This window comes from Bombina bombina, chromosome 2, assembly GCF_027579735.1.
Source record: "Bombina bombina isolate aBomBom1 chromosome 2, aBomBom1.pri, whole genome shotgun sequence".
NCBI lineage: Eukaryota > Metazoa > Chordata > Amphibia > Anura > Bombinatoridae > Bombina > Bombina bombina.
In genome coordinates, this window is record NC_069500.1 from 112263578 (window position 1) to 112277788 (window position 14211).

Sequence of the window (14211 nt, forward strand, 5' to 3'; positions counted from 1 at the left end):
TGCAATTTAATTATTTGAGATTAAATTTCTTCACTGTAAGCAGCCTGGTCTATGCTGTACAATAGTCCATTGCCATAGTGATACAAATATATTATTTGATTTTACTCTGCAGTTGTGATCCATAACCATCTAGCTCAGCAGCATTACATTGCTACTATGAGTTTGCGGTAGCAATAACTAGCCACTTGTAATGGCTGGTTATTTATCGCACGCTCCTTAAATGGGCACAAGATAAATAAGCGCTCCACTTGTAATCTAGCCCTAAGGAGGTAAAAAAAAATTAAAATTAAAGGGACACTCAATCAAAATTAAACTTTCATTATTCAGATAGAGCATGCTATTTTAAACAACTTTACAATTTACTTCCATTAACAAAATGTGCACAGTCTTTTTATATTTAAACTTTTTGAGTCACCAGCTCCTACTGAGCATGTGCAAGAATAAGTGTGTATGCTTTTGTGAATGGCTGATGGCTGTCACATGGTACATGTATGCATTTTTGATTGGCTGATGGCTGTCACATGGTACAGGGGGAGTGGAAAAAGACATAACTTTTAAAATTGTCAGAAAAAAAATCTACTACTCATTTGAAGTTCAGACTAAGTGCTATTGCATTGTCTTGTTATCTTGCATGTGTTGATTATGCAAATCTACTGTGTTGACTGGTCCTTTAAGGTGATTTGGCAGCTTTTACTGATATGATTATGCACTAATTAATTTATTCATTTACCCACTGAGATGTTGGTATTTGAGTTTACGGTTACCCCCAAGGCAGAACATGCAGTGATCTGAGATGTCATATCATAAAATGCAGCATGTCTGCAGAAAAATCAGGACACATGCAGGAACTGTTAGCGCTTGAACTTTGTAGTGCTGTTCCACATTAGACAGCTCTCTTCAAACAGAGCTGTGCTCTGGTTGCAATGTGTAAGTTTTCCTTAACACAGTGCATCCAGAGCAAAATGCTGTTTGAAGTAAGCAGTCAAATATACAGTAGTGCTGCAAAGCAGCAGCACATTGCTTGTTGACTGGCTCTCAGAGATTTTTTCAAACCCACCCCCTAGGCTTTCTCAGTCTGCAAAGCTGTTTATTCTGAATGTAAGACGTTAGTATGAGCATTGCATCTTTTTTATTACTACATTTCTATGTTAGACCAAGAGAAAAGGAAACAGATTTATTCAAGGGACATTTTAATTTTTTTTTTTTTTTGTATGCAACTAATTTGCAATGCAATTATATTATAAAGCATTAAAAATTGCTTTATTCTTCAGTTAACCAACACAGTTGAACTGGTGCCTTATTGTAACTGTCTAATTTAAAATTTTATTTTATTTGAAAAAGACCTGCAGAAAAATTTTCACTAAAAAAAATATCCGCAGAAAGTGAAGAAATGTTCTGCCTCTGGGACGGTTACTAGTAATAGAATTATTCACATATATTAAATTATTTCATATGTTTTTAGAGAGAAACATTTTTTGAAAAAGAAAATACATATTAAAATAAGATGTAGGTGTTAAAAAATAAAAACAGTTCAACTAGGGGAACAGAAATGAGAAAAGTGTAAAAACAAGAGACAACGAGAACAACACAATATCTAAGGGATGAGCCACAACTGTGGGAGGTGTCGTTCTCAGCCAGTGAAAAGTTGACATTGGTATATTAACCCCTTAACGACCGAGGACGTGCAGGGTACGTCCTCAAAAAAAAGGCAGTTAATGCCTGAGAACGTACCCTGCACGTCCTCAGTTTGGAAAGCAGCTGGAAGCGATCCTGCTCGCTTCCAGCTGCTTTCCGGTTATTGCAGTGATGCCTCGATATGGAGGCATCCTGCAATAACTTTTTTAAGCCATCCGGTGCAGAGAGAGCCACTCTGTGGCCCTCTCTGCACCGGAGATCGGTGGCTCCCTGCGTTGGTGGGTGGGAGCCGGACCGGGAGGCGGGTGGCGGCCATCGATGGCCCTGGTTATCTGCAGGGGGGGCGGGATTGTGGGCGGGGATGAGCGGGGGCGCGCACGGACGCGCGCGTGCACGGGAGGGCGGGGGCGGGCGCGTGCACGGGGAGGGAGCGGGTGGGAACCGCTACACTACAGAAAATATCTTAAAAAAAAGTTTGTAAATGCCTTTTTATTAAAAAAAAAAAAAAAAAAGATCAGCAAGGTGGTGGGTGTTTGTCTGTGTGGGGGGGGAAGCTACACTACAGAAAAAATCCAAATAAATATAAAAAAACCACTTTTTTTTTGCAAACTGGGTACTGGCAGACAGCTGCCAGTACCCAAGATGGCCCCCAATGAGGCAGAGGGGATGGTCAGAGAGCGGTTTTGGGGGGGATCAGGGAGGTTGTAAATATGCTAAAAAAATGTATTTTTTTTTAAAAAAAAACCTTTTATTTTAGTACTGGCAGACTTTCTGCCAGTACTTAAGATGGCGGGGACAATTGTGGGGTGGGGGAGGGAAGGGAGCTGTTTGGGAGGGATCAGGGGGTGGGATGTGTCAGGTGGGAGGCTGATCTCTACACTAAAGCTAAAATTAACCCTGCAAGCTCCCTACAAACTCCCTAATTAACCCCTTCACTGCTAGCCATAATACACGTGTGAGGCGCAGCAGGATTTAGCGGCCTTCTAATTACCAGAAAGCAATGCCAAAGTCATATATGTCTGCTATTTCTGAACAAAGGGGTCCCAGACAAGTATTTACAACCATTTGTGCCATAATTGCACAAGCTGTTTGTAAATTATTTCAGTGAGAAACCTAAAATTGTGAAAAATTTAACTTTTTTTTCAATTTGATCGCATTTGGCGGTGAAATGGTGGCATGAAATATACCAAAATGTGCCTAGATCAATACTTGGGGTTGTCTATTATACTACACTAAAGCTAAAATTAACCCTACAAGCTCCCTAAAAGCTCCCTAATTAACCCCTTAACTGCTGGGCATAATACACTTGTGGTGCGCAGTGGCATTTAGCGGCCTTCTAATTACCAAAAAGCAACGCCAAAGCCATATATGTCTGCTATTTCTGAACAAAGGGGATCCCAGAGAAGAATTTACAACCATTTATGCCATAATTGCACAAGTTGTTTGTAAATAATTTCAGTGAGAAACCAAAAGTTTGTGAAAAAATTTGTGAAAAAGTGAACGATTTTTTGTATTTGATCGCATTTGGCGGTGAAATGGTGGTATGAAATATACCAAAATTGTCCTAGATCAATACTTTGGGATGTCTACTAAAAAAAAATATATACATGTCAAGGGATATTCAGGGATTCCTGAAAGATATTAGTGTTCTAATGTAAATAGCGCTAATTTTGGAAAAAAGTGGTTTGGAAATAGCAAAGTGCTACTTGTATTTATGGCCCTATAACTTGCAAAAAAAGCAAAGAACATGTAAACATTGGGTATTTCTAAACTCAGGACAAAATTTTGAAACTATTTAGCATGGGTGTTTTTTGGTGGTTGTAGATATGTAACAGATTTTGGGGGTCAAAGTTAGAAAAAGTGTGTTTTTTTCAATTTTTCCTCATATTTTATATTTTTTTTTATAGTAAATTATAAGATATGATGAAAATAATGGTATCTTTAGAAAGTCCATTTAGTGGCGAGAAAAACGGTATATAATATGTGTGGGTACAGTAAATGAGTAAGAAGAAAATTACAGCTAAACACAAACACCACAAAAATGTAAAAATAGCCTTGGTCCCAAACGGACAGAAAATGTAAAAGTGCTGTGGTCATTAAGGGGTTAAACGTTTCCATGCAAAGAAATATGTTTAACCCCTTGCGCCAATCAGACATAGATATACATCATGCTGTACATTGCCCATTGTACTACATAATGTATATCTACATCTGATCTTCAGGAACTCCAGCAGTCTGGGCTGCATGCATTTGCCTTCATATGGTAACAGAGCTTGATCAGTTCTTCGTTACCATATGAATGCAGACTGCTTGTCTGTGTCATTGCCTGCAATGATCTCTGTTTGTGCCGGTGAAAGGTTCAGGAGGGATGGAGGGAGGTGGGTGGGCAGCACAGCGGTGGAAGGAGTGGGAGGGTCCCTACCTATAGAAAAGTAAGTGTGGATGAAAGAGGGAGGGAATAGATGCTCTGATAAAGTTAGAAAATGAGGAATCAGGATGGGGGGCCCTACAGTAGCAATTGCAGGGAGGGGGAAGGACCACTAAAGTACAGAAAAAAAAACTCTTCTATCTATTAACTGGGTATTGGCGAGAGCTGTAGGGAACCTAAGATGGTGGACACAATTGGGAGGGTTAAAAAGTGGTTTGGGAGGGATCAGGGAGGTGGAAGGGTAAGGGGGATCCTACACTTTAAAACTGTCTGCTAGTACCTAAGATGATGGTCAGGAGTGTAATTGTGGGAGGAAAGAGCTGTTTGGGAGGGATCAGGGATGGTAATCCTGCATTAAAATACTATTACCCTTGCCAGCTAACTAATTAACCCCTTCACTGCTGGGAATTTCAGATGTGTGTTGCGCAGTTGCAATTAGTGGCCTTCTAATTGCCAAAAACTGATTCCAAAGTCATGCATGTCTGCTATTTCAGAACAAATGGGACCCCAGAGGACCTTTTACAACCATTTGTCTTATGACTGCAGTAGTTGTGTGTAAGTAATTTCAGTAAGAAGCCCAAAGTTTGTGTAAAAGTTAACAATTTTTTAATATGATTGCATTTGGCAGGGAAACAGTGGCATGAAATATACCAAAATGGGCCTAGATCAATATCTTGGGTTGTCTACTAAAACAAATATATAGTTTTGATAGGTAAATAAAAAAAACATGGGTCTATTTCTATTTAAATGGAGTGAAAGCAAAAATGCTAAAAATTCTTCAGTATTTTGAGCAAGTTTTTCTCTGAAATTCCCTGTAGCAAGGGGTTTAAGCAGAGCCCTGACATAGAAATTAGAGAAATGTTGTGATGTTTTTGTTCCTAAAAGGATGCTGCTTTATTTCATTATGTGCCCTTTAAAACATGGAATAAACATTTATTTCCTTAGCTCCCTCAGTGGCGCCTCAGGTGAAAATCAGCAACATGGAATCACAAGCAATATCTATAACATGGGAGTCATATCCAACTGGCAAATCACAAGAAGGATTTATAGTTGGGTACAACGTCTATTTAAAAAGCACTGGAGGAGGATGTGAAATCAAGGAAGCAAAAGACCTTGTGCTTTCAGGTAACTATCATGTTCAATAAATTTGTTCCAGTAATAATGTAACATATCAAATAAAATATATCACTGAGTTTGAACACAGTGGCCTAGATTTGGAGTTCGGCGGTAGCCGTCAAAACCAGCGTTAGAGGCTCCTAACGCTGGTTTTGGCCGCCCGCTGGTATTTGGAGTCAGTGATTAAAGGGTCTAACGCTCACTTTTCAGCCGCGACTTTTCCATACCGCAGATCCCCCTACGCCATTTGCGTAGCCTATCTTTTCAATGGGATCTTTCTAACGCTGGTATTTAGAGTCGTTTCTGAAGTGAGCGTTAGAGCTCTAACGACAAGATTCCAGCCGCCTGAAAATAGCAGGAGTTAAGAGCTTTCTGGCTAACGCCGGTTCATAAAGCTCTTAACTACTGTACCCTAAAGTACACTAACACCCATAAACTACCTATGTACCCCTAAACCGAGGTCCCCCCACACCGCCGTCACTCGATTAAAATTTTTAACCCCTAATCTGCCGACCGCCACCTACGTTATACTTATGTACCCCTAATCTGCTGCCCCTAACCCCGCCGACCCCTGTATTACATTTATTAACCCCTAACCTGCCCCCCACAACGTCGCCGCCAGCTACTTAAAATAATTAACCCCTAATCTTCCGACCGCAAAGCGCCGCCACCTACGTTATCCCTATGTACCCCTAATCTGCTACCCCTAACACCGCCGACCCCTATATTATATTTATTAACCCCTAATCTGCCCCCCTCAACGTCGCCGACACCTGCCTACACTTATTAACCCCTAATCTGCCGAGCGGACCTGAGCGCTACTATAATAAAGTTATTAACCCCTAACCCGCCTCACTAACCCTATCATAAATAGTATTAACCCCTAATCTGCCCTCCCTAACATCGCCAACACCTAACTTCAATTATTAACCCCTAATCTGACGACCGGAGCTCACCGCTATTCTAATAAATTGATTAACCCCTAAAGCTAAGTCTAACCCTAACACTAACACCCCCCTAAGTTAAATATAATTTAAATCTAACGAAATTAATTAACTCTTATTAAATAAATGATTCCTATTTAAAGCTAAATACTTACCTGTAAAATAAATCCTAATATAGCTACAATATAAATTATAATTATATTATAGCTATTTTAGGATTAATATTTATTTTACAGGCAACTTTGTAATTATTTTAACCAGGTACAATAGCTATTAAATAGTTAAGAACTATTTAATAGTTACCTAGTTAAAATAATAACAAATTTACCTGTAAAATAAATCCTAACCTAAGATATAATTAAACCTAACACTACCCTATCAATAAAATAATTAAATAAACTACCTACAATTACCTACAATTAACCTAACACTACACTATCAATAAATTAATTAAACACAATTGCTACAAATAAATACAATTAAATAAACTAGCTAAAGTACAAAAAATAAAAAAGAACTAAGTTACAAAAAATAATAAAATATTTACAAACATAAGAAAAATCTTACAACAATTTTAAACTAATTACACCTACTCTAAGACCCCTAATAAAATAACAAAGCCCCCCAAAATAAAAAATGCCCTACCCTATTCTAAATTAAAAAAGTTACAAGCTCTTTTACCTTACCAGCCCTGAACAGGGCCCTTTGCGGGGCATGCCCCAAGGATTTCAGCTCTTTTGCCTGTAAAAAAAAACATACCATACCCCCCCCTAACATTACAACCCACCACCCACATACCCCTAATCTAACCCAAACCCCCCTTAAATAAACCTAACACTAAGCCCCTGAAGATCTTCCTACCTTGTCTTCACCATACCAGGTTCACCGATCCGTCCTGGCTCCAACATCTTCATCCAACCCAAGCGGGGGTTGGCGATCCATCATCCGGTGCTGAAGAGGTCCAGAAGAGGCTCCAAAGTCTTCCTCCTATCCGGCAAGAAGAGGACATCCGGACCGGCAAACATCTTCTCCAAGCGGCATCTTCAATCTTCTTCCATCCGGTGCGGAGCGGGTCCATCTTGAAGCAGGCGACGCGGATCCATCCTCTTCTTCCGTTGTCTCCCGACGAATGACGGTTCCTTTAAGGGACGTCATCCAAGATGGCGTCCCTCGAATTCCGATTGGCTGATAGGATTCTATCAGCCAATCGGAATTAAGGTAGGAATTTTCTGATTGGCTGATGGAATCAGCCAATCAGAATCAAGTTCAATCCGATTGGCTGATCCAATCAGCCAATCAGATTGAGCTCGCATTCTATTGGCTGGACCTCTTCAGCACCGGATGATGGATCGCCAACCCCCGCTTAGGTTAGGATTTATTGCACAGGTAAATTTGTTATTATTTTAACTAGGTAACTATTAAATAGTTCTTAACTATTTAATAGCTATTGTACCTGGTTAAAATAATTACAAAGTTGCCTGTAAAATAAATATTAATCCTAAAATAGCTATAATATAATTATAATTTATATTGTAGCTATATTAGGATTTATTTTACAGGTAAGTATTTAGCTTTAAATAGGAATAAGTTATTTAATAAGAGTTAATTAATTTCGTTAGATTTAAATTATATTTAAATTAGGGGGGTGTTAGTATTAGGGTTAGACTTAGCTTTAGGGGTTAATACATTTATTATAGTAGCGGTGAGGTCCGCTCGGCAGATTAGGGGTTAATAATTGAAGGTAGGTGTCGGCGATGTTAGGGAGGGCAGATTAGGGGTTAATACTATTTATGATAGGGTTAGTGAGGCGGATTAGGGGTTAATAACTTTATTATAGTAGCGCTCAGGTCCGCTCGGCAGATTAGGGGTTAATAAGTGTAGGCAGGTGTCGGCGACGTTGAGGGGGGCAGATTAGGGGTTAATAAATATAATATAGGGGTCGGCGATGTTAGGGCAGCAGATTAGGGGTACATAGGGATAACGTAGGTTGCGGCGGTTTACGGAGCGGCAGATTAGGGGTTAAAAAAAATATGCAGGGGTCAGCGATAGCGGGGGCGGCAGATTAGGGGTTAATAAGTGTAAGGTTAGGGGTGTTTAGACTCGGGGTACATGTTAGGGTGTTAGGTGCAGACGTAGGAAGTGTTTCCCCATAGGAAACAATGGGGCTGCGTTAGGAGCTGAACGCTGCTTTTTTGGAAGTGTTAGGTTTTTTTTCAGCTCAAACAGCCCCATTGTTTTCTATGGGAGAATCGTGCACGAGCACGTTTTTGAGGCCGGCCGCGTCCGTAAGCAACTCTGGTATCGAGAGTTGCATTTGCGGTAAAAATGCTCTACGCTCCTTTTTTGGAGCCTAACGCAGCATTTGATTAAACTCTCGATACCAGAGTTAAATTTATGGTGCGGCCAGAAAAAAGCCCGCGGAGCGTTAACAGCCCTTTTACTGCCGAACTCCAAATCTAGGCCAGTATGTTTTGTGTCTGTAGACACAGAAAAATATTTAAAAATGTTTGTTATAAAAAATGTCTGATATTTTTCAACTGTTTCAATATTTTGTATTACTCTTTTATATATGCAGATAAAACAGAACTATAGACAATATGGGAACTGTGAGTTTGTAAAATTAGCAAACAATAATTAGATTAAATTATTGTAAATCTAAATTTGTGCTGGTAGATTGTTTTGCATTAATATATAAATACGCACAATACACAGGATTTCCATAACTCAGATTACAGGCATTATATGAAGAGCTAGTTTAAGCATTTGTATAAATAGTGACTGGTCCAGGTGTTATGTCAATGCCTCTTCTTACCTGCATGCCTAACCTACAGCCACACACGCTAACTTCTAACCAAACACACTGAGCCTGGTGTTATGTCAATGCCTCTTCTTACCTGCATGCCTAACCTACAGCCACACACGCTAACTTCTAACCAAACACACTGAGCCTGGTGTTATGTCAATGCCTCTTCTTACCTGCGTCCCTAACCTACAGCCACACACGCTAACTTCTAACCAAACACACTGAGCCTGGTGTTATGTCAATGCCTCTTCTTACCTGCATGCCTAACCTACAGCCACACACGCTAACTTCTAACCAAACACACTGAGCCTGGTGTTATGTCAATGCCTCTTCTTACCTGCATCCCCAATCTAAAGCCAAACACACTAACTTCTAACCAAACACAATGAGCCTGGTGTTATGTCAATGCCTCTTCTTACCTGCATCCCCAATCTAAAGCCAAACACACTAACTTCTAACCAAACACACTGAGCCTGGTGTTATGTCAATGCCTCTTCTTACCTTCATCCCTAACCTACAGCCACACACGCTAACTTCTAACCAGACACAATGAGCCTGGTGTTATGTCAATGCCTCTTCTTACCTGCATCCCTAACCTACAGTCACACACGCTAACTTTTAACCAAACACACTGAGCCTGGTGTTATGTCAATGCCTCTTCTTACCTGCATCCCTAACCTACAGTGACACACGCTAACTTCTAACCAAACACGCTGAGCCTGGTGTTATGTCAATACCTCTTCTTACCTGCGCCGCTAACCTACAGCCACACATGCTAACTTGTAAACAAACACACTGAGCCTAGTGTTATGTCAATGCCTCTTCTTACCTGCATGCCTAACCTACAGCCACACACGCTAACTTCTAACCAAACACACTGAGCCTGGTGTTATGTCAAAGCCTCTTCTTACCTGCGCCCGTAACCTACAGCCACACACGCTAACTTCTAACCAAACACAGAGACTGGTGTTACAGCCACACACGCTTACTTCTAACCAAACACACTGAGCCTGGTGTTATGTCAATGCCTCTTCTTACCTGCGCCCCTAACCTACAGCCACACACGCTAACTTCTAACCAAACACACTGAGCCTACTGTTATGTCAAAGCCTCTTCTTACCTGCGCCCGTAACCTACAGCCACACACGCTAACTTCTAACCAAACACAGAGACTGGTGTTACAGCCACACACGCTTACTTCTAACCAAACACACTGAGCCTGGTGTTATGTCAATGCCTCTTCTTACCTGCGCCCCTAACCTACAGCCACACACGCTAACTTCTAACCAAACACGCTGAGCCTGGTGTTATGTCAATGCCTCTTCTTACCTGCATCCCTAACCTACAGCCACACACGCTAACTTCTAACCAAACACGCTGAGCCTGGTGTTATGTCAATGCCTCTTCTTACCTGCATCCCTAACCTACAGCCACACACGCTAACTTCTAACCAAACACGCTGAGCCTGGTGTTATGTCAATGCCTCTTCTTACCTGCGTCCCTAACCTACAGCCACACACGCTAACTTCTAACCAAACACACTGAGCCTGGTGTTATGTCAATGCCTCTTCTTACCTGCGTCCCTAACCTACAGCCACACACGCTAACTTCTAACCAAACACACTGAGCCTGGTGTTATGTCAATGCCTCTTCTTACCTGCGTCCCTAACCTACAGTCACACATGCTAACTTCTAACCAAACACACTGAGCCTGGTGTTACAGCCACACATGCTAACTTCTAACCAAACAAACTGAGCCTGGTGTTATGTTAATGCCTCTTCTTACCTGCGTCCCTAACCTACAGTCACACACGCTAACTTCTAACCAAACACACTGAGCCTGGTGTTATGTTAATGCCTCTTCTTACCTGCGTCCCTAACCTACAGCCACACACGCTAACTTCTAACCAAACACACTGAGCCTGGTGTTATGCCAATGCCTCTTCTTACCTGCGTCCCTAACCTACAGCCACACATGCTAACTTCTAACCAAACACGCTGAGCCTGGTGTTATGTCAATGCCTCTTCTTACCTGTGCCCCTTACCTACAGTCACACATGCTAATTTGTAAACAAACACATTGAGCCTAGTGTTATGTCAATGCCTCTTCATACCTGCATCCCTAACCTACAGCCACACATGCTAACTTCTAACCAAACACACTGAGCCTGGTGTTACAGCCACACACGCTAACTTCTAACCAAACACACTGAGCCTGCTGTTACAGCTACACACGCTAACTTCTAACCAAACACAATGAGCCTGGTGTTATGTCAATGCCTCTTCTTACCTGCATCCCCAATCTACAGCCACACACGCTAACTTCTAACCAAACACACTGAGCCTGGTGTTATGTCAATGCCTCTTCTTACCTGAATCCCTAACCTACAGTCACACACACCAACTTCTAACCAAACACACTGAGCCTGGTGTTATGTCAATGCCTCTTCTTACCTGCATCCCTAACCTACAGTGACACACACTAACTTCTAACCAAACACGCTGAGCCTGGTGTTATGTCAATGCCTCTCCTTACCTGCATCCCTAACCTTCTTACCTGTGCCCCTGACCTACAGTCACACATGCTAATTTGTAAACAAACACACTGAGCCTAGTGTTATGTCAATGCCTCTTCATACCTGCATCCCTAACCTACAGCCACACACGCTAAATTCTAACCAAACACACTGAGCCTGGTGTTACAGCCACACATGCTAACTTCTAACCAAACACACTGAGCCTGGTGTTACAGCCACACACGCTAACTTCTAACCAAACACACTGAGCCTGCTGTTACAGCTACACACGCTAACTTCTAACCAAACACAATGAGCCTGGTGTTATGTCAATGCCTCTTCTTACCTGCATCCCCAATCTACAGCCACACACGCTAACTTCTAACCAAACACACTGAGCCTGGTGTTATGTCAATGCCTCTTCTTACCTGAATCCCTAACCTACAGTCACACACACCAACTTCTAACCAAACACACTGAGCCTGGTGTTATGTCAATGCCTCTTCTTACCTGCATCCCTAACCTACAGTGACACACACTAACTTCTAACCAAACACGCTGAGCCTGGTGTTATGTCAATGCCTCTCCTTACCTGCATCCCTAACCTTCTTACCTGTGCCCCTAACCTACAGTCACACACGCTAACTTCTAACCAAACACACTGAGCCTGGTGTTATGTTAATGCCTCTTCTTACCTGCGTCCCTAACCTACAGCCACACACGCTAACTTCTAACCAAACACACTGAGCCTGGTGTTATGCCAATGCCTCTTCTTACCTGCGTCCCTAACCTACAGCCACACATGCTAACTTCTAACCAAACACGCTGAGCCTGGTGTTATGTCAATGCCTCTTCTTACCTATGCCCCTTACCTACAGTCACACATGCTAATTTGTAAACAAACACATTGAGCCTAGTGTTATGTCAATGCCTCTTCATACCTGCATCCCTAACCTACAGCCACACATGCTAACTTCTAACCAAACACACTGAGCCTGGTGTTACAGCCACACACGCTAACTTCTAACCAAACACACTGAGCCTGCTGTTACAGCTACACACGCTAACTTCTAACCAAACACAATGAGCCTGGTGTTATGTCAATGCCTCTTCTTACCTGCATCCCCAATCTACAGCCACACACGCTAACTTCTAACCAAACACACTGAGCCTGGTGTTATGTCAATGCCTCTTCTTACCTGAATCCCTAACCTACAGTCACACACACCAACTTCTAACCAAACACACTGAGCCTGGTGTTATGTCAATGCCTCTTCTTACCTGCATCCCTAACCTACAGTGACACACACTAACTTCTAACCAAACACGCTGAGCCTGGTGTTATGTCAATGCCTCTCCTTACCTGCATCCCTAACCTTCTTACCTGTGCCCCTGACCTACAGTCACACATGCTAATTTGTAAACAAACACACTGAGCCTAGTGTTATGTCAATGCCTCTTCATACCTGCATCCCTAACCTACAGCCACACACACCAACTTCTAACCAAACACACTGAGCCTGGTGTTATGTCAATGCCTCTTCTTACCTGCATCCCTAACCTACAGTGACACACACTAACTTCTAACCAAACACGCTGAGCCTGGTGTTATGTCAATGCCTCTCCTTACCTGCATCCCTAACCTTCTTACCTGTGCCCCTGACCTACAGTCACACATGCTAATTTGTAAACAAACACACTGAGCCTGGTGTTATGTCAATGCCTCTTCTTACCTGTGCCCCTAACCTACAGTCACACACGCTAACTTCTAACCAAACACGCTGAGTCTGGTGTTATGTAAATGCCTCTCCTTACCTGCATCCCTAACCTACAGCCACACACGCTAACTTCTAACCAAACACGCTGAGCCTGGTGTTATGTCAATGCCTCTTCTTACCTGCGTCCCTAACCTACAGCCACACGCGAACTTCTAACAAAACACGCTGAGCCTGGTGTTATGTCAATGCCTCTTCTTACCTGCATCCCTAAGCTACAGCCACACACGCTAACTTCTAACCAAGCACGCTGAGCCTGGTGTTATGTTAATGCCTCTTCTTACCTGCGTCCCTAACCTACAGCCACACACGCTAACTTCTAACCAAACACACTGAGCCTGGTGTTGTCAATGCCTCTTCTTACCTGCGTCCCTAACCTACAGCCGCACATGCTAACTTGAAAACAAACACACTGAGCCTAGTGTTATGTCAATGCCTCTTCTTACCTGCATGCCTAACCTACAGCCACACACGCTAACTTCTAACAAAACACACTGAGCCTGGTGTTATGTCAATGCCTCTTCTTACCTGCGTCCCTAACCTACAGCTACACACGCTAACTTCTAACCAAACACACTGAGCCTGGTGTTAGGTCAATGCCTCTTCTTACCTGCGCCCCTAACCTACAGCCACACACGCTAACTTCTAACCAAACACACTGAGCCTGGTGTTATGTCAATGCCTCTTCTTACCTGCGTCCCTAACCTACAGCCACACACGCTAACTTCTAACCAAACACACTGAGCCTGGTGTTATGTCAATGCCTCTTCTTACCTGCGTCCCTAACCTACAGCCACACACGCTAACTTCTAACCAAACACACTGAGCCTGGTGTTATGTCAATGCCTCTTCTTACCTGCGTCCCTAACCTACAGCCACACACGCTAACTTCTAACCAAACACACTGAGCCTGGTGTTATGTCAATGCCTCTTCTTACCTGCGTCCCTAACCTACAGCCACACACGCTAACTTCTAACCAAACACACTGAGCCT

General features: G+C 42.4%; 1 protein-coding gene across 2 annotated transcripts in view; it reads left to right on the plus strand.

The window, feature by feature from the left end:
* LOC128648507 (oncostatin-M-specific receptor subunit beta) overlaps positions 1–14211 on the plus strand; it is a 161267-nt gene that overhangs the window by 127511 nt on the left and 19545 nt on the right. For both annotated transcript variants that reach the window (XM_053701219.1, XM_053701218.1), the window contains one exon: positions 5009–5188. In XM_053701219.1, coding sequence (XP_053557194.1) covers positions 5009–5188 — 180 coding nt within the window. The remainder of the gene's footprint in view (positions 1–5008; positions 5189–14211) is intronic.